This window comes from Pezoporus flaviventris, unplaced genomic scaffold (assembly GCF_033815535.1).
Source record: "Pezoporus flaviventris isolate CSIRO_AGI_PZ_B2104156 unplaced genomic scaffold, CSIRO_AGI_Pfla_v1 ptg000070l, whole genome shotgun sequence".
NCBI classification, from domain to species: Eukaryota; Metazoa; Chordata; class Aves; order Psittaciformes; family Psittacidae; genus Pezoporus; species Pezoporus flaviventris.
In genome coordinates this window covers 6005025-6030183 of record NW_026892618.1, presented here as the reverse complement: position 1 = coordinate 6030183, position 25159 = coordinate 6005025, and the positions used below count along the sequence as shown (strand labels likewise).

At 50.7% G+C, this 25159-nt stretch overlaps 2 protein-coding genes across 2 annotated transcripts in view; both read left to right on the top strand.

Moving 5' to 3' along the window:
• Positions 1-12068, top strand: part of FRAS1 (Fraser extracellular matrix complex subunit 1) — a 156929-nt gene extending 144861 nt beyond the window's left edge. The window contains exons 60-73 of the mRNA XM_061472100.1: positions 472-672; positions 1977-2164; positions 2351-2626; positions 3206-3438; positions 3755-3915; positions 4678-4892; positions 6273-6423; positions 7268-7375; positions 7552-7711; positions 8432-8548; positions 9006-9172; positions 9772-9977; positions 10590-10736; positions 11350-12068. Coding sequence (XP_061328084.1) covers positions 472-672; positions 1977-2164; positions 2351-2626; positions 3206-3438; positions 3755-3915; positions 4678-4892; positions 6273-6423; positions 7268-7375; positions 7552-7711; positions 8432-8548; positions 9006-9172; positions 9772-9977; positions 10590-10736; positions 11350-11910 — 2891 coding nt within the window. The 3' untranslated portion in view covers positions 11911-12068. The remainder of the gene's footprint in view (positions 1-471; positions 673-1976; positions 2165-2350; positions 2627-3205; positions 3439-3754; positions 3916-4677; positions 4893-6272; positions 6424-7267; positions 7376-7551; positions 7712-8431; positions 8549-9005; positions 9173-9771; positions 9978-10589; positions 10737-11349) is intronic.
• A 6520-nt stretch (positions 12069-18588) lies between these two features.
• On the top strand, positions 18589-23888 carry GC (GC vitamin D binding protein). Its single transcript, XM_061472209.1, has 12 exons — positions 18589-18738; positions 19966-20035; positions 20316-20448; positions 20538-20749; positions 21518-21650; positions 21779-21873; positions 22069-22198; positions 22327-22529; positions 22775-22907; positions 23028-23125; positions 23355-23487; positions 23575-23888. Exons 1-12 carry the CDS (start codon positions 18621-18623, stop codon positions 23626-23628), a joined length of 1512 nt encoding a protein of 503 aa, XP_061328193.1. The 5' UTR covers positions 18589-18620; the 3' UTR covers positions 23629-23888.
• The last annotated feature ends 1271 nt before the right edge of the window (positions 23889-25159 follow it).

Here is a 25159-nt window from a genome sequence, read left to right as displayed (position 1 = left end):
GCTGTGTTGGGTTTCGCCCCACTCCTTGCCCTAATTCACATCCAACCCTTAGAGCTGCAGTATTGACCTCTGCTTTAAAGAGCCTGTTGATCTGAAGATAGATTATAGAATCACAGACTGGTTTGGGTTGGAAGGGACATTAAAGCTCATCTAGTTCCACCCCACCTGCCATGGACACCTTCCACTAGACCAGATTGCTTCGAGCCGCATCCAACCTGGCCTTGAACACTGCCAGGGTTGGGGCAGCCACAACATCTCTCTGCAACCTCTGCCAGTGTGTCACCACCCTCACAGGGGAGAATTTCTTCCCAATGTCTAATCTAAATCTACCCTCTTTCAGTTGATGTGTAGATAAGAGTCTAAAAGGGGCTGAGCTTAGCTCACTCCAGTTGCTGAATGCCTTTCATCAAGCATAACAGTCAGCTGGTATGCAAACAACACAGGACTTTTTCTTCACTGCTGTTTCTGTAGCACCCACCATTGAGTTCGAAGAAGCTTCGTACCAAGTACGGGAGCCGCCTGGCCCGGAGGGTGTTGCTGTTCTAAATATCAAAGTGGTCCGGAGAGGGGATCAAAACAGGACTTCCAAAGTCCGCTGCAGCACCCGCGATGGCTCAGCTCAGGCCGGAGTGGATTACTATCCCAAGAGTCGAATGCTCAAATTTAGCCCAGGTAAAGGGTTCTTGGAGGGAAGATCAGAGGTGGTGGCAATGACCAGTGCCATTTTGTGTCTATCAGAAAGGAGCATTGAAGGGAAACATTCAGGAGATGTGGAAAAAGCCACTTCTTGCATGAGGTTTGCAACACAGCAGAGATCTAACTGCTCCCAGTGAACTGCATTAGCTGTAAGAAGGCATAATATACCCTTAGATTTCGGGATTTAGATTTGATTTGGGTTTGATCTTGGGCTCATCACAGTCTCTGTGGGAAGAGACACCTGTTCAGTGTGTTACAGGTGGGGCGCAAGACTTCCCCTTTCCTTACATTAGACATGTCCTTTCCTCTCTCCCCTTCTGGGTGCCTGATCATTCTCGGTTCAAACACAGTGGTGTTCTAAGCTTCAGCCCTCTCTGCTTGATGAGCAAAGTGCCAAGCTGCCCAAACAATGAAAAGAAGGAGGGAATGAAAGCTTGTAGGTGATGAGTGCTTTATTGAGACTTTCTGCATCCTAGAATTAATGTCACTTGAAAAAATGGGAAGGCCATCCCAAAGCTTGCAGTGTTTTCTCTTGTGTACATTTCATCCTTTTGCAAGGTTCCACTGGATGAGAAGGATCTGGAGTTTGGTTTGTTTGAGGTTTTTGTTCTGGGTTTTTTTTTTATTTATTTGAAATGTACTACAGAGACTTACTCTGTGGTCTTTTCTAAAGCGTGACTCTTCTGGGCTGCAGCCTTACACTCTGCTGTGGCTATAATTCTGTTATGCAAAAAGGCTGAACTGTTAAATGACAGGTGACCAGGACAGAGGAAGAAGCACTAGCATCTGGCTGCTGAGAGTAAAGTGGTCCTCAGAGAATGTAAGGCTTAGCAGAGAATTTTCAGGATCCAGTGCAACAGCTCAGACCATGCTGCTTGACTGAGAAGCCCTCACCAAACAGTTCTGCATACTGATGTGAGATACAGCAGAGATGCTTACAGCAGTGGTGGGAATGTACTTTGGATCATAGATTTTTACTACAGACAGCTAATGCAAGACAGGCATTATTAATCCTTAGATGGCATCTGCTAGTAAATCTATCACCTCATCAATTGGCTCAGTTGTCATAGCTGGAGTTTTATGTATGGAGTAGACTCCTGTGAGAACAAGGCTAAATTATTAGTAGCAATGAGTGGAAATAAAATTTATAATGCATATTTTATCATAAAGTTTCAGTGGTCATAGCCTAGACCAGCTGTGCAGCTTTTTTATGAGAACTTCAGAGCAGTATTTGATGATGAATGGAATTCCCTCTGCTTCCCTGGCATTTCCTCTCACAGGCATGAACCACATCATGTTTAAGGTGGAGATCATGTCCAATGAAGACCGGGAGTGGCATGAGTCCTTTTCTCTGGTGCTGGGTCCAGATGATCCAGTGGAAGCTGTTCTTGGAGATACCAGCACTGCAATAGTGACTATTTTGGACCAGGAGGCAGCAGGGAGCCTGATTCTACCAGCATCTCCTGTTGTAAGTTGCCTGTTGCAGTGGGTGTGATTTAGTAACCTTTGAGTACAGACTGAAAACCTCAGTGGGGTGTCTGAAATAAAATTAAGAGCTGCAATGATGTGGCAGGGTTGGAGTGTGTGGGAAGGATTGCCTCTTCTGCCTCTCCCCTCAGCCTCAAGTGAATGCTGCTGTCTTGCATCTGTACAGGTCGTCACCCTGGCTGATTACGACCGGGTGGAAGAAGTGACCAAGGATGGTGCTAAGAAATCCCCTTCCCCGGGCTACCCGCTCATTTGTGTCACTCCTTGTGACCCTCGCTTCCCCAAGTATGCCATCATGAGGGAACGCTGCAGTGAGGCTGGGATCAACCAGTCCTCAATACTGTTCAGCTGGGAAGTAGCAACCCCCACAGATGGGAACGGAGCCAGGTCACCTTTTGAAACCATCACTGACAGCACACCATTCACTAGCGTCAACCATAAGGTACGTGGGAGGTACCGACATGGCAAAGCTGCAAGAGCCCATGGCATCTTTTCGCTAGTAGTGCACATTTTAGTTACACAGAGGTTAAAATCTAAAATCTCCTTAGACTTGGGAATTGGCATGAGACATCTGCATGCTTCTTTAGGGATTATTTTTAATTTCTGCTTCAGAAAATTTAGCACTGTTCTTCACTAAGCTTGCTGAAAGAACCACTTCTGTTGACATGGGAGGTGGCTGTGAGCACTTGGACACTTCAGTAAATACCTGGTGGCAGGAGATGGATGGAGCCTGGCAGATCTTAACAGCTTAGGCTCTTTCTTCCCCTTCCTTCACTCTGTGGGCAGAGTTTGGAAGTTGTAAAGCATCCAACATACTCAAGCATCTGCTGCAGCATAGTAACAAGATGCATGTCCAAGTGGCCAAGTAGACATTGGCATGTATGTGCTCTTGAGTTGGAGTGTACCTTGCCTTTGTGTTGCCTTAGATCACCAGGACAGAGTGATTTTGCTACACAAGTGGATGTTGCAATACTGGTGTCCTTGACCCACAGGCATGTTTCTCCCTTCTTGTTCCCTGCAGGTGCTGGACAGCATTTACTTCAGTCGCCGATTCCATGTGCGCTGTGTGGCCAAGGCTGTGGACAAAGCCGGTCATGTGGGGACCCCCCTGAGAAGCAATGTGGTGACCATAGGCACAGACAGTGCCATTTGTCACACTCCTGTGGTTGCAGGGACAGCACGTGGTTTCCAGGCACAGTCATTCATTGCCACACTGAAGTACTTGGACGTCAAGCACAAGGAGCATCCCAACAGGTATGAGCCTGGAGAAGGGGAGAGCTTGGGTCAAGAGGAGGACGTGTGTCTGAAACCACATCTCTCCACGCAGTGTGCCCACTTGAACAGCTCAGGTGCTCAGGGTAGTGCTCCTGCTTTCTTCCTCAAACCCTACCCTGCTGAGAGAGTGCCCTTCCTCTCAGGAATTTGGAGTTGGTGGGACAGCTTAAGGAGCAGATGTATATAGTTGGGGAAATCTAGATGAAACTATGTATCAGGCTACTTCTAGCAGGCTCACCTTGTCTGTGCTGTTCTGCTGCTTTTTTTCTGCTGCCTCATCCACTGTTTGTTCCAGAATCCACATCTCGGTGCAGATCCCCCATCAGGATGGTATGCTGCCCCTCATCTCCACTCTGCCACTCCACAATCTGCATTTCCTTCTCTCCGAGTCTATCTACAGGCACCAGCATGTCTGCTCAAATCTGGTCACTGTCAGAGACCTCAGAGGCATCTCAGGTAATTCTTAAAGCCAGCCTTTGCTTTCTGAAGTTGGTAGTTACAAAGAAGCCAGTAAAGAAATGTAGATAAGAAGAAGGTTTTGTCTTCCCCTGGGCTCTCTTGACATTGGGTAAATCATAATTAATCTTCCTGAACTAACAGCAGGGAACAGGGTTGCCCCACTGAAGATGAGATATGATGCCTGGAATGTTTAAAAGATAATGGGGTTAAGCTGCACTGGCTGTAGGTTCACAGTGTGCTGGTGATTTTCTGCTTTACAAAACCATCTTGTGATATTCATGCAGTTAGAGAGATCCAGAGGAAGTAGATCACTGTGTGTGTCACTGAGGCGTCCACATGGCAAAAAGAAGCAGCAAAAGCAAATTCACTCCTGAAGTAAATGCCAGAAATGAAGAAAAAAAGGCAGTTAGTGTCTCTGACACTCAGGGCAATGTGGTCCGTGCTGGTCAGGGGGTCGTTGTGCTTCATTCTTATCAGTTCATACTCAGTTGAATTGAGTTCTGCATTTCTTAAGGTTTAACTTCAGCCTTTAATTAATAGGTTCATAAATTTGGGTTTTAGGAGTCTTGTCCCATTCCTATAACGTTTTCCCCTGTGAAGACCTGTGTATGTTTAGTGTGACCTCTAGGATTATGAAGAAAGAGGAGCCTGTTAAATCCCTAATACAATAAAAGTCAATAATGTGATTTGAGAGTGAAAATGGGCCTCAGCCTCTTTGAAGTCTGAAGTGATCAGTGTCCCAATGTCTGTTAATCCCAGAGGCAGGGTTTCTGGATGAAGTGACCTATGACAGCATTGTTCTTGGGCCTGGCTATGACCGCCCTTACCAGTTTGACCCCACGGTGAGGGAGCCAAAGACCATCCAGCTCTATAAGCACCTCAATCTCAAGAGCTGCATCTGGACTTTTGATGCTTATTACGACATGACTGAATTAATTGACGTCTGTGGAGGCTCTGTCACCGCTGACTTCCAGGTAAGATGCTTTATCCAAAATTCTTCCACATAATCCACATCCTGCTCAATTTTTAGGTGAAGCGCCACTTAGTGTTCTTGTGTATTTGCTGCTCTGTAGAGCTAGAGCATGGCTTTTTCCCCCTTTTCCCTAGAAAAGAATGGTGCTTTGCAAAATGTACTTAAGTCATTTACTTTTGTTGGGGTAACGTATGTTTTATTCTTTTAATCTTCAGAGTACCAGTAAAATATGTTTTTTTAAGTATAAGGATGTACTGGAAATACAAAACATTCTCAGCTGTGCTCTACTCTATTACAATTTGGGCTATATTCTTAGCCAGAAGATCAAAGAACCAGAGCAGAGGCACATTAGTTCATACTCTGCAGTGGAGCGAAGTCATGGGAATTTTAAAGTCATTTCTTAATTAACTGACTGGCGTATGAAAAGCCCAAAATGTTCCTCTAGAAAACAGTGACTTTTACTACTTGAAGTATCTCACTGCCCTCTCATGGATTGATTATACATGTACATCCCACTCTAGTGAATCTTCATTCTGTTCTTGTATTATATTCCCAGTCAGAATGTTAGGGCCAGCATCATCTCTTCTAACTCCTGCTGCTCTGGTCCTTTTATACCTCCAATGATTTGCACAAATCCAGAGAAACTATTTGACCTGAACAGCTGCAGAATTTAGTATGTGGAGACTGGCACTAACCCATCTGGAAGTCTCTCTGGGCAATCTCAGGGGCTTGCAGAATACAGCAGTGTGCCCTGCAGATAATAAATGGCATATACATATAGCTGTAGAGCTCTGGTATTTCAGATACTCATAGGGCTAGTCCTGAGCAAGAAGAATTGCATACTTTTAATTCACAGAATTGGAAGCTGGAGAGATTTTGAGGTGAAGTTGTGACCACAGCTCTTTTTGTACCACCACACCAGCATGCTTTAGCACTTGCCCTTATTTAAAATGCAAGTTTGTCTAAAGTACCTACATGTAAAGGTAAAGAAAGGTCAGACAGTCATCTCTGACTTAATTTTAGGAGTTCGGTAGCATGTGAAGTGCACTCTGTGCTTGCATGTTTTTCCCAGCAGTTCATTATTATTTTTCAAATGGCAGCCCAGCAATAACTTTTTTGGCAAATCAGCTAATTGATTGCCAGTAATGCTCAGTCTTCATGGAGCAATGACATTATATTGCTTTAGAAACATTTCATCCCCACATTATCCTCCCTGTGTTGAGGACATCCATGGTCCAGAACTAATAGAGTTGTTCCATTGCAGGTACTCTGGCTTTTTCCCGCATTTGCAGCATAAAATGTGAATGCAGTGGGTACTGTCTGGGTCAATGTTTCTTCTGTGGAAGGTGCATAACCACCCTTTTTGGGGTTTTATTGACAGGTACGAGACTCTGCTCAGTCCTTTTTAACAGTCCATGTCCCACTCTATGTGTCCTATATTTATGTGACAGCGCCAAGAGGTTGGGCTTCTCTTGAGCATCACACAGAGATGGAGTTCTCCTTTTTCTACGATACTGTTCTTTGGAGGACAGGTAGGTCCACCTGTGTGAAGGGGTATAGGAGAATTGGTTTGTTCTTGAGTTGGGTTTTTTTCCCCTTTTTCTTAGTTTCTGCACTGCCACCACAGTCCTGAGCATAGGTAGCACTTGCTGAAGTAGAGTGAAAAGTGCTAGAAAAGTGCTGCAAGAGAAGAATTCTCTCTTCATCCAAGCCTCCACAGCCAGGCAGAGGTTGCTCCCTGTGAGGTATTCGGAGTGATTCTCGTGTGGGAGCTGCAGTCATATTCCTCAACCTTGTGTTTCTCACAGATGGACTTTTCCCATAGTATCCCCTTGTTTCTTAAATCAGCAGTATCCCCAGCAGCGAGCCCTGACTCATTCCAATCCTCTTCTGGTGGTTACATCCATGCACGGTTTATCCTGTGCTTGTGAGTCTTCTATTTTCAAGATTGTTAATCTTTCCCACAATATTTGGAGCCTGTGTGTGCTGTGAACCCGTGCCTTCAGCCTTGAGGAGTATTGTGACAGTGGATTGGATTATATTCTGCCAGCAGTGACACTTCAGTATTTAGAGGAGGGACTTGCAGAGCTCAGTTCATGGAGGGCTACTCAGGAGTTGAGGCCAGGAGTACCCAGAAACAGTTACCTATAACTTAGTATGTACAATAAGTTACATTCACAAGCTAATCATGGTGGGGAACTCAGTATACTTACTTCCTTTATGCTTGAGTGAGATTGGAGGATGATCCAACTGAAACCATACCTTTTGGAGCGCTCTCAAATGCTTCTGGAGTTACGTAGGGCTGACAGAGCCCACCTGAGGACTGACTGTGCTGTGTGGTCTCCTTGGTGACTTTGTTCTTGCTGCACCATGCAGGCATTCAGACGGACAGTGTTCTCTCAGCCCGGCTGCAGATAATCAGGATCTACATCCGGGAGGATGGCCGGCTGGTCATCGAGTTCAAAACACAGGCCAAGTTCAGAGGTGAGAGTGTTACTCCTGATAGAGGAAGAAACCACCATACAAATACAGATCTGTTCTGAAAACAGGGAGTAGAATCAGTCCCTCTTCCCACGAGGAGTCCCTCCCTGTGCCAGGGTATGCAGCGAGGGCTCTCCCCATACTCTGCCTTATCTGTCACCACTGTATCCTCACCCCAGGGCTCTTTGTCATGGAGCACCACAGCCTGCCAGATGTCAAATCTTCCTTAATGACTCCAGACCACCTGGGAGGGATCGAGTTTGACCTGCAGCTGCTGTGGAGTGCTCAGACTTTCGACTCTCCCTACCAGCTCTGGAGAGCAACCAGCTCCTATAACAGGTGAGAGTTGTGGGTTCAACCACCTCCAGCAGCTTCCCACAGCGCAGTGTTCTTAAGCGGTCAACGTGCATGCAGTTAAGAGCAGCAGTGGAACAGTTTCAAACCAGGCCAGAGTAAGCAGTCCCTGTTGCCCTTTCAGTTGTGTGGAGTGGTCAGGAGCCAGCCTCACCCAAGGACTGAGCTCCAGCATGCAGGGTGCTGCTGCCTGGGCTGAAAATGCTCTTCTGCTCATTGTAGAGGGAAAACTCAGTTAAATCTCCCTGCAAATCCATTTTGCTAGCCCACCTGGCCTTGAACACTGCCAGGTGTGGGGCAGCCACGGCTTCTGTGGGCAACCTGTGCCAGTGTCTCGCCAGCCTCACAGGGAAGAACTTCTTCCTAATGTCTAATCTAAATCCTTGCTCTTGTCAGTTTAAAGCCATTCCCCCTTGTCCTGTCACTACCTGCCTTTGTCAAAAGCCCCTCTCCAGTCTGTGACTATTTATTTTTACAGCCTGTGCTCCTTGCACGGGGGGTCAAATTAAACACCACAGGTCAGATTTGTCCTCCTGCATCTGCTGGAGTAGATTAACATCCTGGGGTGAGGGAGGGGTCCTGCTACGAATTTTGTCTTGCCTGCTTATGCTTTTTAGAAAAAGATGGATGTTGGGCAAACACATCAGCTGGGTGAACAGCCTGGAATCCAATTTGGTGACCACAATGTCTCCTGTCTGTTCCCAGGAAGGACTACTCTGGAGAGTACACAATCTTCTTAATCCCCTGCACTGTGCAGCCCACGCAGCCATGGACAGAGCCTGGAGACAAGCCCCTGCCCTGTACAGCTCACGCTCCTGAGCGGTAACGAGTACCTACCATCACCCACTGGGACAGTTTCAGCCCATTGGGGTTGTTTGGGTGGTCACAGCAGGTGTGTGGCACCCTACCACAGCAGCAGGAAAGGAACAGGGGAGGGGTAGAAGCTCCTCCCCTTTGGCTCAGGAGTTCCCCTGCAACTGAGACCATCCTCACTCAGGGCAATGAAAGATTGCACCATCACAGAGGTTTTCAGCCTCCAAACCTATGTAGCCTTTGGTTGTCCCCACAAAGAAAGAAAATCAGACTTGCTGGGAGAAGGCTTCAGCTGGCCATGCAGAGCCCTACACCATTGCTGCTGCTGTTACCACCCTTGTATGGCTGATAGACTACAAATAGTAAAGCAGGAGAGAAGAAAGGAAGCTGACTGTAGGTCACCAGCATGACCTTCAGATGTGTTCAGATTAAACCTCTCCTTTCTCTCTTCCTGTCTCAATTTTAGATTTTTGATCCCGATTGCCTTTCAGCAGACAAACCGCCCAGTCCCCGTTGTCTACTCCCTGAACACGGAATTCCAACTTTGTAATAATGAGAAGGTGTTTCTGATGGACCCCACCAAATTTGAAATGTCTCTGGCAGAAATGGATTACAAAGGAGCTTTTTCAAAAGGTAAGATTTATTATCTTTCTCTTTCCCGTTCTGCTTGTATTTGATGATAGTATCATGAGATGATTTGGGTTGGAAGGAACCTTAAAGCTCATCCAGTTCCAGCCCCCTGCCACAGGCAGGGACACCTTCCACTAGACCAGGTTGCTCCAAGTCCCATACAACCCAGCCCTGAATACTGCCAGGGATGGGGCAGCCACAGCTTCTCTGGACAACTGTGCCAGTGTCTCACCACCCTCACAGGGAAGAACTTCTTCCTAATGTCTGAGTCTCCCCTGTTAGTTTAAAACCATTCCCCCTTCTCCTGTCACTACGTGCCCTTGTAAAATATTTCTGACTTCAAAATTTCTGTTCCTCTGAAGAAAGGTTTGGCTTTACCTCCTTTGCAGCAACAAATGGTATTTTGAGCATGTTACAGCCCTGTAGCAACATGACAAGGCATGACACATGTGCTGTGGCATGGTGTTTTGCCATCTGCATACCCCAGTCTAAACCGTTCAAAACCCAGAGCCATGTGTCATCTGGTGCATTTGGCTCTAACAGTGGTTCTCCTGTTCAGTCAGAGAATTCAACCTGACCTTGTTTTCTTCCAACCTCCTCAGGGCAAATCCTGTATGGCCGTGTACTCTGGCACCCTGAGCAAAACCTGAACGCCGCTTACAAACTGCAGTTGGAAAAGGTCTACCTGTGTACTGGCAAGGATGGCTATGTGCCTTTCTTTGACCCAACGGGCACTGTCTACAATGAGGGGCCCCAGTATGGCTGTATTCAACCCAACAAGCACCTCAAACACCGATTTCTCCTCTTGGTAAGTTTCTTCATGCTTTGGTGAGCATTGTGTGTGATGTGTCTGGTCTCCCAGCCTCTCACTGCCCCCTAATGGAGCTAGGGACTAAATTCCCTTCCTACTTATGGGAAGGACAAATGTCCTGTCCTTCTCTGTTTATACTACGGCTTGGAATTGGCAGACTGGCAGCATATAAATGGAGATTTATTTACCAGTTACACAGAAATTGCATAAATCTATGATTAGCTTCCCAGATGCATTCAGCTCTCACTATGTGCTCCGTAATTAACATTTGCTAACATCCTCACTGGACAAGTGTGGTGTCAATGGTGTGAGTGAGCTTGGCATGCGTACATGAGCAGCCTGCTCAACCTCTTCTCCCCATCTCCAGCTCTACAAACTTAGTTTTTGACATGGATCAGTGGTAAAACAGTAGGAAGCCTCTACAAATCCTAAGTATTTTCTGCACATTAACCTATGCCTTTACAGAAATGTCTGTGCCTGTGTGTAGGTGTGGAGGCTGGGCACTTGGAACCAATTCCTACAGCACTACACAGGTGTTACTCAATGCTAGTGGCCTCCCTTGCATAAGAAAGACAAGTGTTCTCTTCCTGATGCCTCTCTTAATTTCAGGACCGAAACCAACCTGAAGTGACAGACAAGTATTTTCACGATGTGCCTTTTGATGCCCACTTTGTTTCGGAACTGTCTGAGTTTCACTCGATAAGCAGCATGCCCGGAGTTGATGGATTTACTCTCAAGGTGGATGCTCTGTACAAGGTATGTACCAAATGATAGCAGCCGCCCAAAACTAACTTTTCCCAGATACTTTGTGAGTTGTAGTCCCTGATATCTGGGCCTGAGTTACCAGTTTGTAACTCAGTGACCTGTTTGCTGAAGGGCCTTCTTGGAATTGCTAGGATTGGACTAGAAATTAACAGTAGGGCAGTGAAGATGCAAATTCCAGCACTGAAAACGAGGAATTTATTGTGACTATTTGTTTTTTTTTCCAAAGCACTCAGGAAAGAATCTTTTAAAAAAGATATTAATCATAGAATAGTTTGGGTTGGAAAGGACTTTAAGATCATCTTGTTCCAACCCCCTGCCAAGGGCAGGGATGCCTTCCACTAGGCCGGGTTGCTCAAGGCCCCATCCAACCTGGCCTTGAACACTGCCAGGGGTGGTGTTTGTGAATTAATTATTGCCATTGGCAGAGACAAGACTAACACCTCACTTGGTGATAAACATTATGGCAGGTGCTCAGAAAACCATGCTGAGCTGTTAAGGAACAGGATGCAGGGTGCAAGATGCAGCTGGCTCTGCCTTTACTTAAAATCACCTGATCCAAAAGCTATAAAGCACCATGTGTGCATGTGTTTTCTCCTTCTTCAAGGTGGAAGCTGGACACCAGTGGTACCTTCAGGTCATCTATGTGATTGGCCCGGAGAGCATGGCAGGGCCTCGTGTCCAGCGCTCCCTCACTCACCACTGGAGACCACGAGGCCGCAGGGACCTGGTTGGTGCCGATGGGAGGCCAATGCTGGATGACTCCTTGATCTACGACAACGAAGGCGACCAGATCAAGAACGGCACCAACATGAAATCACTGATCTTGGAGAGGGAGGAAGCTGCCGTCGCAGCCTCCTTCTCCCAAACAGGTGCTTCCCTGGGGAGCGCGTTTGCCGCTGTTGCCCTGCTGCTGCTGCTTCTGCTGGCTGGGCTTTGCATTCTCACTGGGAAACGGCAGAAGCTACGGCAGAAACAGGAAGCAGCCCCAGAGGAGCATCCACTGAACACCAAGGTGGAGCTGCCCCGGAGAGCCGAGAGGTCAGCGGACAGCCGGTACTGCACCGTGCGGAATGTTAATGTGTGGAGGGAGAGCGGCAGGAAGGTGAAGCAGGTGAACTTGGAAGTCAAAGTCCACAGCAATTTGCATGATGGAACAGAGGTTTAGTGGAGCACATGCTTTGGTTTGGTGAAGGCTTTTTATAAGTATTAAAAAAACCTCACAGAAATAATCCAAAAAGGAAAAACTAAGAGAAATTCTTATAGGTTTGTGTACTCTGGTGAGGAGGAGGAGCAGCTCTGGCTCATCTCTGCTCCGCCCCACCCCCCCCCTCCCGCCTCTATCACCTGGACTAAGGGCTGTACGTGGATCTGATGCGGAGGGTGACCGAGATGTCGCTTCCCCGCGCTTCCCCCACTTCAGCTCCACTGTTCCCGGTGGAGAGGCGTTTGGTGCTCGCACCGTGGGGATGTAGTGCCACCCCTCAGCCATCGGGTGGCGCTGCGCTCTGCAGTGGAGCTCCGCGTCCGCCAGAGGGCGCCAGGCAGGGGTTTCATCATTAAGTCATCACCTGAAGAGTGGCGTCATATCATAACGTCGTGTGAAAGGTAAATAACGCTATTTACAGGAATCGACTAAGGAGTTAAATGTTCAAAGCCCCTCTAGCCACCGAGCGGACAGAAGAACTCAAAGGCAGGGGAACAAGCCTGCCCTGAGATCACATGTAACTCCCACACCTTGTATTCTAAAATCAAAATTTGATGCTGGAATTAAACTGGGAATGTTTATCTGACGAATGCTGTACATGCTGCATGAACATGGAGGGAACGGAGGAAATGGAAAAAATCAAGGCCAGGCACAGGGCTGCTCCTTCCTGTGTCAGGTGTAAATCGTTCACTGTCATAACCTGAAAATCAATATACTTTAATGCTGAGTAACTGATTAGTTAATAGCAGGTTGTGGGCATTGTAAAGCATTGATAGGGTGTGACAGGTTCGGGGACCAACACGACTGGACCCCCCATGCCGGAGGGAGTCCACCAGCCCACCCACTGCCGACAGCTCAACACTCTCCATCGCCGCCAGCATGGCCCTGGCTTTAACCAGTGAGCGGGGGGCTCGTTACTGAGCCCAGAGGCACAGGATTCGGGCTCTGGCCCAGCGTCGAGTTCTGTGCCCAGGAAATGCCCAGCTGGGTCCATGCTGCAGAGCCCCACTCTGGGTCTCAAGCACCAAAACAGCCTTCTGAGCCGCGAACCAACCCTGATTGAGCTGAACCCACCTCCAGCTGCACACCCGTATGTTGTGGGACGGCCCCTGGAACCCAGACAGGGCCGAGGACGGAGGGCGCGGGCCTCCTTCCCCTCCGGACTTTATTTCGCGGGGCCCCGAACCCCGCTGCTCTTTCGTAAGCAGCGGAGCCGCCCGGGCACCGGCACTGGGCTCCCTGCTGTGACCCGTACTCCACCGCGGAACTGCCCCCGGTGCCCGGTCTCCAGCTGGCTCTAAGTCCTGCGCTACCCTTCCTGCCCGCAGCCACTGCTTGCGCCGGGCCGGGGCTGCCCCGCCGAGACCCCGGACGCGGTCCCCCGGGGCGGTGGTTTCAGCAGACGCTGAATAAAGACGCTGGCGCGGGCGGGGACTCTGACAGGTACCATCCGTCTCAGCCTCACACTCCTCCCCCGGCAGCGGCACCAGGCAGGGCTGGGGCTCTGTTTCAAGACCCCAGACACAACTCCTGGCCTCTCCTTGGGAGCCCAAAAGAGGGCTGTAGGACCCCCGTGTCTAACACCCAAAATGCAGCACTTAGCTTCTGAACACCACAATGGGCTACACGGCGCCTGGTGCTCGCACTCCAAAACACGGCACTTAGTCCGTTTCTCAGCCTCCAGCAGTGACCCCATGAGCCCATTTTTCAACACCCAAAACACAGGAGTTAGTCTCCATTTCTGACCCCTAAATCTGGCCAAATGAGCCTGGGTTTGAGGGTTCCAAATGTAGCACTTGGCAGTTTTTTATGTGCCGCAAAACTGAGTGGTCCCCATTTCAGACTCATAAAGCACAGTGCTTTTAGTCTCTTGTGCCTCAGCTCCAACACTGGCCATGTAAGCCCAGTTCTGACCTCCCCCAGATTTACTTATTCTCTGCTTCTGAGCCCTAAATCTGGCCAAAAGAGCCTTGTTCTAAGTCCCCAAAATGGAGCACTTTTACTTGAGTTTTTTGTGTGAGCCCTAAAACTGGCCCGGGGAGTGTGTTTTCAAGCCCTAAATTGCAGGATTTGGTTTCTAATGCTGAACAGCAAAAGGCAGACCCTGGTCTGTGTTTCTGAGCCCAAGTATTAGCCCAATGAGTCACCTCGTTTCAAGAATGCATACATAGGACTTTGTTTCTAAGCTCTGAACCTGGGTTTTTTTTTTTTTGAGCAGCAAAATGCAGGACTTATTTGACTTGGTCTCTTCAAGCCCCACGACTGACCACATGAGCAAGTTTCCAGACTCCAACACCCGGGGCTTGGTCCCCATTTCTGAGTCCCAAATCTGGCTTTACTGACCCTGTTTTTAAGTCCCCAAATCATAAGACTCCATCTCTTGTTTCTGAATCCCTTGCTCTCAGGAAGCTCGGCCAGGCCTCTTAGCCCGGTGTCTCTGAGCCCGGTGTCCAGCCCTGCATGGCTCGACTCTCTCTGGGAGCTGGGCCCAGGGCCCCCCAACAGCCACATCCCAGTGACACAGGGCTCGCTCCTCGCCTCGCAGCACCGACAGGGGCCGGTCCCTGTTCTCGGGCCCGGCGCTGCTAAGCCATAACCCCCGCTGGAGCCCCAGACCGGCCCCAGTCCTGGCTGAGCTCGCGAAGGGGCCGGGAGACTGACAGGCGTCTAGGGCCCCGGGCTCCGACCCTTCGGGGTCCTGCCGCCCGCCCGCTCATTCCCTGGCCAGTGGCGGCGCCATGAGTCGAGCTCTGTCCCCCGAAGCCGTGGTCCCAGAGGCCAGCGCAGCGTCTCTCTCTCCCTCCCTCCTTAGTCAGAATACACAAGGAGCGGGGTGGGGAAACATCCAGGCAAAGCTCCGGCAACGCCAGTTTCCATGAGGACCACTCACCTCTTCCCATATAATCCCGGCTGTGGCTGTCGGGAGCTGCCCCGGTAACTTCCCACCGTGACCCATCACCGTCCCTCGCTTCATCCGGAGCCCCACAGGGCCGGTTCTGTGCAGTGACCCCCGTAGGGAGCGCCCCGAGCAGCAAAGCCGGGAGCAGCCCGGCACCGACGGACACCCGGAGGGTCGCGGCTCGGGTTTGTGTGGCCGGCGGTGGTGCCGCTGCAGAACGGACCCGGCTGTGAGTGGACAGCCTGGAAAACGCGTCCCCTCCTCCCAGGAAGGGCCCAGGGGAGGGCTCAGCTTGCTCCTGTCTCGCTCCCCCATCACATCCCCCGCATCTCCCTCCCCAGACACAGGTCACACAAACACCGGTAACCTCAGGAACCGCTGTGCAGCACCAGCCCCGCGCTTCCCGGTCCCGCAATTCCTCGGCTGCGCGGTGCCGGGGGTCGCGCAGCAGGGTCCTGGAGCGCCGTGTACAGAGCCGGCATCCCGGAGCCGGGCACAGGCCATGGCGGCTCCCTGGGTATGGTGGGAACGGGGCTACTCTTCCCATGGCCGACCCCAGCAGCGAGGAGCCCACTCGGCCCAGATTGCTCGCCCGACCTCCACTCTGCATCCGTCATCACATCTCCTCTGCACCTTCCTTTTAATCCCTCTGGCCCCAGGTGCGGGTCCTTTCCCATTATCCAGGAAGGCCATACCTTGGGGACAGCACCAGCTAAAATACATGGAACAAACGAGGGGAAAACGGAGAAAAAAAAAAAAAAGATGGGAGAGGGAATTAAGAAGACTCGCTTCCCCACAATTTTTTATTTATCTTCTTTTAGAACTGTTGCCTACTCTGGCAAATCCCTGTAACTAAAAAGAATCTCTCTCAGAGCAGCCTGGGAATTGTCTTCATCTATGCAGAACACACTCCATAAATAGGGACGGGGGTTTCTCTTCCATGTTAGCACAGTCACAGGGTCCTAAAACTAAACCATTCCAGCAAAGCCCTGCAGCTCAGAGCCTGAACGACAAGAGATAAATAAGGGCAGATACTTCTGTGGGTTGGCAGATGGGGATTTATTTATCACAATAATAAAATGTGATTTTGCCAACTGACCCTTCTAAAGCCTTGTGCTCCTGCACAGGATCTTTCACATATCCCTGGTTTCTCAGCTCTGAAAAACCAGCATTGCTGTACTCTCTGCTTCCTTCCTGCTGGTGCAGCAGCAGCTCCCTGTTTTTTTCTTGCAGAGGATTAGGGAAAAAACCCACATGAATGTAAGTGCGAAGCCCCTGGAAGAGCCAGACCTGTTTTACACTGCATTCATACCTAGTTACCTAAACCTGAATTCCCTCTGTGCCTTTTAAAGACCTGAAAAAGACTTCTTCTATTTGAACAGAGATTGTCAGCATCTTCCCAAGACGCTGGTTAGAGCTGCTGGAGCCTCTGCCTTGGGTACAATTCCTTGCTACATGTCTGTATGCAGCAATCAGATCTCCAGCATCTCTTCCACTGGGTTAACCCCCCAAAGCTCCTCTAGACTTGGTTAAAGCCAAAGTTTCTCCGGAATCCACCTCTCAGATGAAGACTGTCAGGGCAGAAGCCGCTGCCTGAGCACTCACAGCCCACCCACGAGTTGCACATCCCCAACCCAAGGCTTTTCCTGCTGGGACTGGGGGCCCTTTGCAGTGGCAGGTCCAGTGAGCCCATGGGTTCCCTTTCCACTCCCTACTCCTGATTTTTTTGGCCTGGAGCCTTCCAACACCTTACTGGGTTCTTCCTCTGCTTCCATAGGGGCCATGAACTGTTCTTACCTTGTTTATTTGCAGCTCCTGCTGATAGTGGTAGCTCCTTATCTTCTGGTTTGTGCTTTATCAGCAGAGCATGGGACACTACAAAAGTCCTAGACTTTGGATAAACGTTATGTGTTAACAACATTCTTCTTACACTAAAGACAAAATACAGCACATACCACCTTATAGGAAGATTGCAGAGAGAACTGACTCAATCACAGCCGAAAGCATGTCTAGGTGAAAGTCCATGGCTTATGGGCTAAGGCTCCAGCAAATCTACCTGCTCATGCTAAGGAGGTAAAGCTGAGCCAAGAGCACACTGAACACACGATACTGTAACTCTAAGGGACTCAGACCATTTAGAATTTACTTTTTTAACTAAATAAGTGGCTTTCCATCCTCCAGCATCGGTATGGCTTGGTGGGTCTGTGTGCCTGCTCCTCAGCACATGTTCCCACTGCGCATCCCCACATGGGAGCTGTGACTTGGGGAAAGCACCAGCCATAGAGGCAAGCCTGACTTTGACATGGCTTTACTGTAAGGCCACTCTCACGCGAAAGAATTTATTCCTTTAGGTTACATGTAAGAGCCTGCATTGAGCCAGTGTTTCTGTCTATGCTTGGTTGTTTTCTGATGCATTCATCAATCTTACCTGTATCTCTCCCTCTAATTCTTCATTAACTTCACCCGCTGTATTGATGAGACTGGAGAAGGGAAATGTTGTATATAGGGTGTCTCGTTTATATACCTTGCATATGCATGGGTTATGTAACTGGGCATCATACACATACACCTTAGAGACTCATAGAATAGAATCACAGACTGGTTTGGGTTGGAAGGGACCTTAAAGCTCATCCAGTTCCAGCCCCCTGCCATGGGCACCTTCCACTAGACCGGGTTGCTCAAAACCCCATCCAACCTGGCCTTGAACACTGCCAGAGGTGGGGCAGCCACAGCTTCTCTGGGCAACCTGTGCCAGTGCCTCAGCACCCTCACAGGGAGGAACTTCTTCCTTACATCTAATCTAAATCTTCCCTCTGAGCACAGGTGAGCACAAACCCCAGCACACCAACAGTTTTCATCATTTTTCTCATCTTCTGAGGAGCTGTTAAACGTCCCCAGGGTTTGCAGTGATTTCACAAGCAATTCTTCTCTGTCTCGTTTAACCCATACCCAGGGTTTTGGCAATTCAACAGCCAGCTACTGGGAAATCAGTTTGACTCACACAAGGTAGTCACAAAGGAGAGGGAATATCTGTGTTTATACCCAAACAGCCCATCACCCAGGTTTCTTCTGTGGGCACCATGTAATCAAACCCTCCTCTGATCTCAGAATGTCCTGAATGCTCCACGTTCCCTGCACTATGCTGCTGATTCTGCTTTACTATTCCCCAGTGCTAAAACCATTGTCCCTGTGCTGAAGAGCATCTCAGCTGGCACATTCGCCTTGGTGGGGCTGCTCAAAGGGAAAAAACACCCATAGTGTCAGTAAAAGCAAGAAAAGCCACTTCTGCACACATCTGGATGTGCACAGAGTCCTGATCACCTCTGGTTTAACCCAGAGCCACCTCTAGACCCTAGCTATCATGGGTCTGTCCCAAGAAATAGCCCACCACTGCAAATATTCAGAGGGTGTTCAAATGCCAGTTCAAATTCCAATTGCTCCAAACACCTGCAAACTCTTCATACACTTGCCTGGGAAAAGGGACAGTTGGGATTTGGTTGCTCAAGTCAGGTTTTGCTTTAGTAAACACAGCTAACCAGGGATGGCGTTTGCTCTTCTGCAGCAGGCTCAGGCCATCGTGCCCAGTGTCTGCCTTGCTAAGGCTGAACATAACCCAGCAGCACATCCCCCTTTTGCCAGGTTAATAATTCAAATGAGTCTGATTTTGGAGGCGCTGGCACCCAGGCTATGGCCGGCAGGCCAAGGGTGCTCACCCTCTGCCCTGCTGCCAGCATTAATCATTGACGCTGCAATTTGCACTGCCTCTGTATAAATGCTTGGGATGGGTTTCCCAGTGCTGCTTTTCGGCAGGAGGAGGAAAAGCAGCCCAAGCATGAGGGCAGCTCTCGCCCTGCTGCTGCTGCTAGCCGCCGTGCACGCCGAGCACCGAGGTAAGGGCATCTATCAATCACCTCTATGGGGCTTTGCTCTACCCCAGGGACAAGGAATCCATCAGCTCTGGGGGTTTTTGATGCCCAGTGCCAAATCATTGAAAAGGAATCTGAGAGAGGGTTGGGAAAGTGTGGGATGATGTTCTGGTACCTGGGAATCCTCTTTGGGGTGATGCTGGAGGAGTTGGGAGGGGAAGATACTGGGGTTGGAGTGGAGAGAGAGGAGAGGACAGCACCACAGGGCTTCTCCTCTCTTTCAAGTGAAAATGAGATTTTCCGACCCCTCCACAAGCACCATTTGACTGCACAACCCACCCCCTGGATGAGAAGGGTGCCCTGTGCCACCCCCTGCCCTGAATGGGATCCCCCACCTGCCAAAAAGCCCCCAAAACTCACTTCTCCCACATGGCTTTCTGAAAATGACATGAAATGCAGAGAGCTGGCACTGGGACAGGACTGACAGCGCTGATCCCCCGAGGAAAGAGAACCATGTTTTAGCCCATCTTCCCCTTGCTCCCCACTGTTACCAGCCCTGCAAAAGCCCAGCCACCCTTTCTTTCCCACCAGAGCAATGTGACCTTTGCTGCAGTGCCACATAACCCCTTGGTTTTGGGGACATGACCCTGCTCCATGCTGTAATACCAGTAAATACTGGTATCAGTATTTACCCTGCTGGTATCAAAGTCTAACCAAGGTGCATCATAGCAAAAATCAATAGTGCTTTTCCAGGGAAGAGAGAGTCACTGGGTATGTCTCCACTGCTGCGTGCTCCTGACCTCCATGGTCTTGCCTCCAGAGCTCCAAACTCTGCCACAAAAGCCAACAACATGCACTGCAAATACCCAGAAAGGTCCATTTGGACAAGGGGGAATGTGCATAACGCTTGGAGCACGGTTTGTGGTGGTATAACATCCCTCATTCCCATGCTGGTGCCAGGGAGGGAAGTGGAAAACGAGAGCAAAACAAAGGTTCAAGTGGGAACAGGTTGTTCCTCAAATTATCGTTTTCCCTGACAAAAAGCAAAAAAACCCTGGTTATTTTCTGTAGGAAACTGAAGGAGAAACATGGCTTTGTTGCCACCCAAAGAGAAGGGCACAGGAGGTGGCACTGCAGGGGGAAGCAAAGCCAGCATCTTCCCAAATCCCAGCCCATGCCTGGTCCCAGCTCCCCAGCCACTACTCAAGGCACAGATCCTGCTCACAAATCCTTCTTTTCCTGCCCTTACAGGTAGAGCTTATGTCCGGGACAAAGTCTGCCAGGAGTTTAAGACCCTGGGGAAGGAGAACTTCCGAACCCTGTAGGTACCTCCTGCTGTATTCACCCTCCCAGGACACTCAGCACCTAAGCCAAGACAAAAAAATAATAAAGAAAAATAATATTAGGAAGGGAAAATTTATTCCCAGTCTGATTTCCAAGGAATACGCTGGTATTCCTTGCAGCACCACAGCTGCTTCTGCTGTCCTGCACCGGCTGATGGTGTTAAACCTGCTTTGGCAGAACAGTGCTGCAATGTGAGTTTTGTTTCATGAGATAGGAACGCGCCACCAGCTCATCCTCCCCTTGCTCCCTGCCCCCAGGACCATCATTGCCAACAGCAGGAAATACTCCAATGCCACCTTCGAGGAGATCAACCACCTTGTCCATGAAATCGTCTCCCTCGCTGAGACCTGCTGTGCCGATGGTGCCGACCCCTCCTGCTACGATGCTGGGGTGAGGTTGACCAAAATTAGGTGATGGACCCCAAAACCAAGGATGGGATGGGATGGCCCCTAGCACATAACCTTCTCTCCTACCCACAGTCCTCAGCTCTCTCAGCCAAGTCCTGCAGCAAGGGCTCACCATTCCCAGCTCACCCCGGCACTGCCGGCTGCTGTGCCCATGAGGGACTGGAGCAGAAGCTGTGCCTGGCTGCTCTGCGGCACCCACCTCAGGAGCTGCCCCGCTACGTCCAGCCCTCCAACGAGGAGCTCTGCCAGGCCTTCAAGAAGGACCCCAAGGACTTTGCCGACAGGTCTGCCTGGATGGGGTGGCACTTGCAACCAATGACACTCAGCTGAGCTTGAGTGGGTCCCACCAAGCCAGGCTCTCCTGGTCTTGTCCCTCTGCCATCGCTGCTGAGGCTCTTGGTGGCCATGGGGTTACCAGTGCATCAGAGTAAAAGGTTGTGGTGTCCTGCAGCTGCCCTGGCCCCAGGAACGGGATTTAACCCAAGGGAGGTGGGGTGCCATTGTCTGTGCGAGTGGCTGCAGAGAGGCCACCAGGCCACTCAGAGGCTTGGTGCCATAAGCCAGCAGCGTGGGGTGGTATCTGGAGAGAGCTCCCATTCCCTGGCAGCCCTAATGCCCCAAATCCCCAGACTTCCAGTGCCTAAAGGGGCCAACAAAACATTTGGAGAGAGGCTTTTGTCAAGGGCCTGTAGGGACAGGACAAGGGGGAATGGCTTTAACCTGCCAGAGGGAGATTTAGATTAGGCATTAGGATTATTAATTATCAACTATTATTATAATTATTAATCATTATTAATTAGTTCTTCCCTGTGAGGGTGGTGAGGCTGGCACAGAGAAGCTGTGGCTGCCCTGTCCCTGGCAGTGTTCAAGGGCAGGATGGACGTGGCTTTGAGCAACCTGGTCTAGTGGAAGTGTCCCTGCCCATGGCAGGGGTTGGAACTGGATGAGGTTTAAGGTCCCTTCCAACCCAAATCAGCCTGGGATTCTATAACCCTGTGATCTCCTGAACCCCTCCCCATGGTGCTGGGTCTGTTCATCCACCTCTGCCGCAGGTTTCTCTATGAGTACGCCAGCAGCTACAGTGAGGCACCCCTGCCTGTGCTCCTGGGCTCCACCAGGACCTTTCTTTCCATGGTCTCCACATGCTGCATCTCCCCCATGCCCACCGCCTGCTTCCTGAAGGAGGTGAGGCCCTTTGGACCACTGGGCTTGTCCCCGTCCTCACTCCCCAGGGATCTGGTTGAGCACCAAGGAGAGGTGTTGGGGAAAGGCATCCATTTCCCTCAGATGACATCTCCATCTTTCTGTGACAGAAACTGGAAAGAAAATCCTTCTCCCTCCTCACCCTGATGTCACACCGGGCTTGCTCCCGCTTCATGGCGTATAGGAAGGACAAACTCACCTTCAGGTAAAGGGGGAAATGGCCTTTTCTGTCCTTCTGCCCAGGAAGGGCTCTGGGGACAGCAGAGGTGCAGAGCAAGCCCCGTGTCTCCCCATCACCTCCATCCCGCATCTCTACATGGCAAAACCCCTGCTCGGAGCTGTCAGAGGAGAAAGGGATGCTGAGCTCCCAAAGCCCCTCATACACCTTGTGCTACCCCAGCTACCTCACCTCGCTTGCTCAGAAGATGCCCAGTGCTTCCTTTGAGGACCTTTTCCCCCTGTCAGAAGATGCTGCCGAGGTGTTTTCCCAGTGCTGCGACTCGGTGGCTGAGGACTGCATGCAGAAGAAGGTAGGGAGCCTGGAGCCCACTCCAGAACCACCTCCCAGCCCACAGCGGGGCTGTGGGAGTTAACCCCACCCTGGTGAGGGGTCCTCAGCCCCACCATCCCTGCACCCGCTCTGCTCCCCTCCTTGCAGTTATCGGAGCACACAGCCAAAGTCTGTGCCGCGCTGTCGGCCCGAGATGAAAGGTTTGCTGACTGCTGCAAGGGCAAAAACCTGATGCAGAACTACTTCTGCATCTCAGCCCTGCCACCAGCACTCGCCCCAAAGCTGCCCGAGGTGCAGAAGCCAACGAGTGAGCAGCTCTGCAGCGAGGATGCAGCTCGCCATGCCAAGAGGTCCGTGGTACCTATGGGGCTGAGATGCTCTCACCCTTCCTTCTGCCCTCATCTTCACTGTATGCTTTGATTATGTCCTGGTTTCACCTGGGATAGATGGTTATTAGGATAACAGGCAAGCACCCTGTCTTCCCTTGGGGTGTCACCTCCAGGGGCTTCACAAAGGTGTGAAAAGCAGCCTCCATCCCACACTGAACAGCACCAGGAATAAAACCTCATCCAATCACTTGTTTTCCCCACTCCAGGTACCTGTTTGAGCTGGCACGGAGGCACACCAACATCCCCGATGTCTTCCTCACCAAGCTATATGATGCCACTGAAAATGTCAGAGAGGAATGCTGCTTTGCTAAGGATGCCTCTACTTGCCTGGCCAACAAGGTGAGCAGTGTGGACGGCTCCATTGGCTCACCCTGCTCTTCCCCACCCCCCAACCCTGTGTACCCCAAAACTCCTTGGAGGCTTCTCCCAGCCTGGTTATAACCATCCTCTGCCACCCAGCGCCACAAGATGGGAAAAGAGCTGCCCCCCTTCCTGGAAAAGGCCAACAGGCTCTGCAGGCAGTACACTGAGTTAACTTTCCTTGACTTCAAGAAGAGGTAAGCATTTCCCTCCTCCCTGACTGGATCAGCAGGTACAATTGGAATTTGGCCAAAATTCTGATGATGCATGGATGGAGACAGTGGGTTTGAGCCGAAAGAGCAGCAATGTATATATAAATGTATAGCACACTCCTCGTGGGGCAACCAGCCCTGCTCCCTTCCAACCTCACATGCCACCCCCCGAAATGCCATATGGGTACCTAATGCCTCGCGTCCCACGCTGCAGGCTGCGGGAGAGCCTGACGCAGACGATGCCTGCGGCCAGCCCAGAGCTGCTGGGGCAGCTGGTGGAGCAGCGAGCAGACTTCGCCTCCAACTGCTGCTCCCCCAACTCTCCCCCCTTGTTCTGCACCTCCAAGGTAAAACCATGCCCCCCACCCCACACCCTACTGGTGGCCACCCCCATGCCCACGGCTGCTCCTTGGCTCTGTACCCCTCTGTTTTAGGTGAGCTCGGAACTGGGTGATGCATGTGATGGAGGGTCCTGCCTGCTGGGCTAGGTGCCCTGAGGTACACTGGTGTCAGGGAACGCTCAGCTGGCCACACATGGATGGAAGAGGGAGATACGGGGCTGGGGAAAAAGGGTCATGGCCATGCACCCCGCGGCTGAGCTCTTCAGGGCATTCAAGGAAGCAGGACATCGAAAGGAGCACAGGGAATTGGGGTGGAGAATGCCTGACCACTGAGGGTGCATCAAGCCTGCAGCTCCCTGCAACAGCTCTGATGTGTTCCTGCAGATGCAATAAAGACTTAAAAACAATTCCCTGGTTGCTGCTGGAAAGGTGGGAGTGCTGGGAAGGGGCATGGCCCGGTTCTGCGGGAGGGAGGAGGAGGTCCCAGCTGTAGCCCTAGGAGCTAGCGGTCTAAACAATTAAGCAATAATACCAAACCCATACATCAAGCACCCCAAAGACAGCTCCCTGGGGTCATTTGATATACATCAATCTAAAGCTGTCTGCGTCAGCATCCAGATGCTCTCCCAGTGCGGTGGCAATACAGCAGTTATCACTGACCTGGGGCTGGACCCAATCCCCCCCCCCCCCCCCAGTGTTACAGCCTGCTTTTGGCAGTTCTTTTCCCAAATAATCAAAGTTTTTCATCCTTTCCTGTGACAGTCCCACACCTCTGCTCTCCAGGGTTCCAAGAAAAACTGGAGAAACACACTTAGGCAAGCCAAGAACATCTCCTCTGCTGCAAGCCTGTTTCTAGGAAATGTGTTGATACGTGTTAAAACAAAGGACAGGAAAGCAGCAGGGCTTGCTCCCATTGTTGCTCCCATTGCAGCTTTCTGGGTGAGACTTGTGCACTGTGATACCCTAGGGTGTTTCCCAATGCTAAAAGCCTGGGCATGCTGGAGGGAGCAGAGAGCCAAGGCCAGGCTCTGCTCAGAGCAGCATCACTCACCCCTGCACACCCAGAGCATGAAACTTCTGGCAAGGGATTTGCTCTGCACATTTCAGAGAGCAGACGTCACTTGCTGCTGCAGTGTCCCAACAACTTGGCTATCAGGGGCTTAAAAAGCCTGAAGCCCTGTATGCAGTCAGTGGTGTTTATTAGCACTGGTGTTCGGGCCCAGTTCTGCCCCATCTGTCACCCCACTAATAATAGAACCATAGAATCACAGAATGGTTTGTGTTGGAGGGGACCCTAAACTCAGCCGGCCGCCCTTATCTCAGCCTGGCACAAGGGATGTGTCCCATTTTCTTTGCATCGGAAGCTGCCCATCAGGGCTCGGGGAGCTTCCACCTTTTCAGGTGGGAGATGCTGTGGTGCGCTGGGGCTTCTTGGCTACCCTCTGGATCTGACCCATGGCTGCTCCCTGAGATGAGGGTCCTGCTGCCCACCGAACAATGGGATGAGGTAGGACTGTGACAGACCTGAGCCACACAGAATGGCTTCACCACACTGGTCCTCAGGAAACATCTCCTCTGGCTTCATCACACTGTGCCTAACACCAGGTGGCAAAGTGCCCATCCCCATGAGACCTGGTGATGACAACCAAGCCCTGATCCAACCCAGCTAGGGAGCTAA